At 39.1% G+C, this 5,133-nt stretch overlaps 1 protein-coding gene across 1 annotated transcript in view; it reads left to right on the top strand.

Annotated features, from left to right (window-relative positions):
- itga8 (integrin, alpha 8) overlaps positions 1 to 5,133 on the top strand; it is a gene marked incomplete at its 3' end in the record, with an annotated part of 60,744 nt that overhangs the window by 25,159 nt on the left and 30,452 nt on the right. The window contains 3 exon segments of the mRNA XM_014024916.1: positions 243 to 299; positions 384 to 436; positions 523 to 728. Coding sequence (XP_013880370.1) covers positions 243 to 299; positions 384 to 436; positions 523 to 728 — 316 coding nt within the window.

Here is a 5,133-nt window from a genome sequence, read left to right as displayed (position 1 = left end):
AGTCTGTGGACACGCCATGATGAATAATAAATTTGTCACGTACCTCAAGACTTTATTTGAAACACCTTAAGAAGTTTAATAAATCCAATAAAACTCTATCAGAGACTTTAACTTTTACCAAAGTATTTTTATGATAAGATACTTGTACTTTTACTCATGTATCACTTTGAGGTACTTTACACAACCCTTCATTGTGTTTTGTTGGATTTGTGATGCTCTGATGAGTGTATTGCTTGTTTCAGGTGGCCATGATCAACTCCACCAACCTGACCTTCATCCAGAACTTCACAGGAGAACAGGCAAGGAGCTTCTGAAAATGAAAGTAGCAGAAAACAGTTTCACTCTGACGGTTTTTGTTTTGAATCTAAATTATTTTCCTTCAGATGGCCTCCTACTTTGGTTACTCAGTGGCTGTCACTGACTTGGATGGAGATGGGTACGTAGATAATATCGCTCCAAACACTCGCTGCTGCTCTTTCTGTCTCTGCTCTTTAAAAACAAATCCTCTGTGAACCCACCCAGGACTGATGACATCCTGGTGGGAGCTCCTCTCTACATGGAGAGGGAGATGGAGAGCAAACCCAGGGAGGTGGGGCGAGTGTACCTGTACCTGCAGCTGGCTCCGCTCACGTTCTCCAAACGGGTCRTTCTCACCGGCACCTACACTTTTGGGCGCTTCGGGACGGCCATAGCACCGCTGGGAGACGTCAACCAGGATGGATATAATGGTATGATGGAACTGGCACACGCTAAATTAAAAAAAAACAACTTTTGTTGCCCGTATGAGGTTTGGGTTTAGTGGTTGACCTGACAACAAGTAGCAGGTTTTTTCTCTGATTCTGTGGCCGTTGAAGTGTTTTTTTTTTCACCGAGCGAGGAAATCCCATCAAAGCTCCTCAGCCGATCAGGAAGGGTGGTGATGAAAGGTTGTGTGTGTGAACTTTTTTTTTTTTCATGGTGTGACTGTCGAGTTGAGGCCACATGCGTGTTCGGGGCTATTTTTACCTCCCCAGATGTGCCCCGAGATAAAAACATCTGGGAGGTTTTTTTTTTCCACAGCCCAGAGTTCATTTCTCTTGGACATGTTTGTTTTATTCTCACATTAATTAGACAGAGATACACGCACACACACACACACACACACACACACACACACACNAGCTTTATAAATTAAAAATATCTGACTGTTTTTCAGTGGAACCATTATATTTCATCATTTCTCCCCTCTCTGTTTGATAAGAGATACACGCACACACACACACACACACACACACACACACACACACGCACACACAAAGCCTGGAGCCAAACTGCCTCGTTAAAGATGAGTGAATTAATGCACATCTGGGCCTTGTATGACATCAATCCCACTGATTTATTTTTAATTATCTTCTCGGGCGGCATGTGTTAATGCTCTTACCATGTCCTTAAACCCCATCAGCCAGTAGATCAATAACCAGAGGATCAATACTGAAGCTTTCTGTGACTTGAAACATAAATCACATCTGTTGTCTGTCAGGCTGTGACACTCTGAGGACAGCTGAGGGACCGCTTGAACAACACAAACACTTGTTATCAATTGYTTTAACAAGTCTTTGCTCGTGTTCATAATTTTGGGGGGAATATGGAACAGAATCAGCACGGCAGCTTTATGATCAGGGGTTTCAGCTGTTTCTTTTTGCTCATTTCAAAATAAGAGTTGGATTGTTTGAGCAGTACCAATTACTTTTTTATATTTTTTTTAATTCTGGGTATCAGTCAAACCTGAGCCRATTAAATAACAGAAGCGTCTCTGGGCATCCATGTTGTTACATATAACCATATAACACCTTTGTGTTAATCAAACAGTGGTTCCTTTGATAATGGAGGTTCACCAGAATATTCACTCACAAAAAACACAGAAAAAAAACGTTTATTAAGAAGTTTTATTATGCTAACTTTGGGATGATTTATGTCATATCTGTTTAAAGTGCCTGTGACATCAAATTTTAGTAATAAATGCAAAGGCATTTTTGGAAAGACAACCTTTAGAACATCTTACAAAACAAATTTCACGCTGCTAAGATGAACAGTTGTTGAGATATTTGCATTTCAAGCAACAGGAAGTGATGTCAAAGGGAAATGTCTGCATGGAAACAGAGTGTTACTTAACTAGCTAAAACCACAGACTGTAGAGAAGAATCTGATGTTACTTTAGATTATTTTGAGTCTCTATCAGTAGCTGTGTTTCCATTATAAATGTGCACAAAACTTTGTCGATATTCTGTTAATGTCGAAAAACACAGTTTCGCAACTGTGGTGTTTCCGTTAAGTAAGAAATGCTATTAAAGTCTTACGTGAATACGTTTGTTCTCACGATAAATCATTACAAACATGGTGGCGATGGATGTAAACACATAGCATGTTGCTACCACGACACTAGCGCTCATCATCAGAGGAGACGTCGGCGTCTTTTATCGAGGCTTTCCAGAGACAAGTCCCTACTTGGGAGCGGCTACGTATGCTGTGTTTTTGGGAAATTGTAGTCGGTGAGTTTACTATTTTATACTACTTCTGTGATATTACTACTACTTCTACTTCCTGTTATCTTCTTCGTCGTCGTCTTTTTCACCAGTAGAAACAGCCTGTTGTGATCATGTGACTCCCGTGATGCGAAAAAAGTGTTTCCATTGCAGTTTTGTGAGAAACACCAATTTCGATACGGCCGAAAAACCACCTCATCCTAGTGCAAAAACAATTTGTCGAAAAACGTAATTTTTTTTAAATTGACATGTTTTCGTTGAGTAAATTTATTTTCGAAATTCTAATTTGCACATTTTCATGGTCAATAGAAACGCAGCTAAAGAGAGATGAAGTAGAGTCAGAGTTCAAATAATATTGTTTTAATAAACAAAGAACAGAGAGTTCCTTTTCTTAAAGACTTCCCCTTTGATGTCACTTCCTTTTTCACTTTTGCTGAGACAAAATCAAAAGAAAACATGACAGTTATGTGACAAAATAGGTAAAGTTGTGTGTATTATGYCTTTCTTTCTTTCACTTTTTGCATTTGAAGAGTATGCGTCATTTGAAAAAAATATTAAGACTTTGATTTCTTGAAAATTTGGGAGGGTTTTTAAAGGTTTTGAGCCTTCACGTGTTAACTGTAAAGCTTTTAGCCTTCAGCTATTTCCCCCTCATACTTTATTTAGTGGATAATGTGTTTAAACAGTAAACTTTTACTATTATCAGTCAAAGACAGAGATATAAAACCTAATGTTTTCAATATTAGCCATCGGCTGTCCTGATTTCTAAAAATCTTTATGTGGAAAACCTCTAATCAGTTCATGTCTGGTCAGAAATCTGTATTCAAGTATGAAATCTTACAATCTGTGTTTCTGTCCATAATCACTGACAGATCTCTTTTCTTTGCGTCTTTGTGAGATGACACATCTTCTTTCTCCCACAGCTCCGTGATCCGTCCCCCTCAAATTCTTCTCAAAAACAGAACCATACCCGTTTTCTGTCATCTTGGTGATTTTTTGCTTTGTGACAGCTGTTGAAGCCTTACAATTTGGCTAATTCGATTTTCCACGAGGCTCTCCTCGTTTCTAATTTTCCTCYACCAGCGCTGGCTCTTCTGTCACCGATGGTTGCTGAGTGTCAGCTGCTTTCAGTCTGCGAGTAAGAACCTCCTATAGTTTGAGCTTCAGTGATCACAGTGGGGGTTCTGCTAAATGTCTGCATTGTGTGGGACRTTGTTGAGCAATACCAATGAGTGACTTTCACATTATTTGAAGAATTCTTCTTTTTTTTAAGTGAGCTTTTTTTATACACAGCTATTCAGTTATGTACATATACCCACACAGACACATAGTCACTCGTGCACACGGACACACACAAGTTCATTTATACACTTGCACGCACACATGGTTGCATTTATTTTCTCTACCCCACAATCTGCTTCATGTGGAACCAGTTGTTTAGGCTGGGAGAGAGGGGGTCTGGAGACAAACAGGATGTCCTGAGGTATTTTGGACAGTTACAGTACTGATGGGTATTTAGATGCTGGACAGGGCAATCCGTGGACACTTGGAGCTTTAAGAGGATGAAAGGAGATCTATTTGTAAAGTCTAAAAATAGGTATTTCATATTTAAACAGGTGTCTAGTACTGAGTCTGCTTGTATATTTCTGGCTTCCTGTAGTTGCTCTTTTTGTTCCACTTACAGAATTAGTCAAAACCAGTGGTGGGCACCAGTCCGCTAAAGCGCAAATCCGCTAATTGCGGACTTAAATATTTAGTTTGCGCTTTAGCGGTCTTACTAATTTTTATAATTCATAAGCGGATTTGCGCTTTCTAAAATTAAAACGCAGTACCACTAATAACTAATTATCTACCAGTCATCATTATCTTGAACAGCAGAAGGTATGACTGTCAATGAATCACAACAGGTGATCTATCCAACAGCACCCCTCCCAGATAAACACACTTATTGTGAACGTATACATCCTTGCTGACTGTTGCTTTCGGTCACGTTTCTGATTTCCCACAATGCTTTGTGTCTGCTAACTTAGCAGGAAGCCAATGTTTAGAACTCCCTTTTCCAGCAAAAACAGTAAACGTTTGTAGTCCATAAAAAATTTTTTGCATGTATTTCCACAACATAATGATTTATTTTACTTTACAATCGGAGCTCCTTTTTTTAAAAATAAAGTTTAAACGCTGGAACTCAATACTTGACGTAATTGTTCGAAGCATCGGCCAACGTGGTTAGACAGACATCTAGTGGTCAACTGGAGCAACTACATGRAAAAYTTTWAAATCCAAGCTCTTGTTTTGAAGTTCRCAGATAGTTTCCTGTACTCCGTGCWTTCGTTTCCYGTCACAAATCAACTCCGTCATGTACCCAGAAATCATCGCTTCAGTTTTCCAATAAACAGYTTTAAAATTACTTTATTGATGCTTTTTTAATGAAAAATCTACAACAAACAAAAGAAAAAGACAAAGAAGCAGCTGAACTAGCAATCCTCAACAACTTTTTTAATTTTTACACCAGGAGCCAACGTTCTGTTTCAGGAAACCCCAGCAATCGGCGGTTGTAGGATTAAGCTGTACAAAGGTTCATACACCGCTAGTTGGCATTGTTGTGCATATA

The sequence above is a fragment of the Austrofundulus limnaeus genome, unplaced genomic scaffold (assembly GCF_001266775.1).
Source record: "Austrofundulus limnaeus strain Quisiro unplaced genomic scaffold, Austrofundulus_limnaeus-1.0 Scaffold446, whole genome shotgun sequence".
Taxonomy (NCBI): domain Eukaryota; kingdom Metazoa; phylum Chordata; class Actinopteri; order Cyprinodontiformes; family Rivulidae; genus Austrofundulus; species Austrofundulus limnaeus.
Note: the sequence above shows the minus strand (reverse complement) of the source record. Positions and strands in the feature narration are given on the sequence as shown.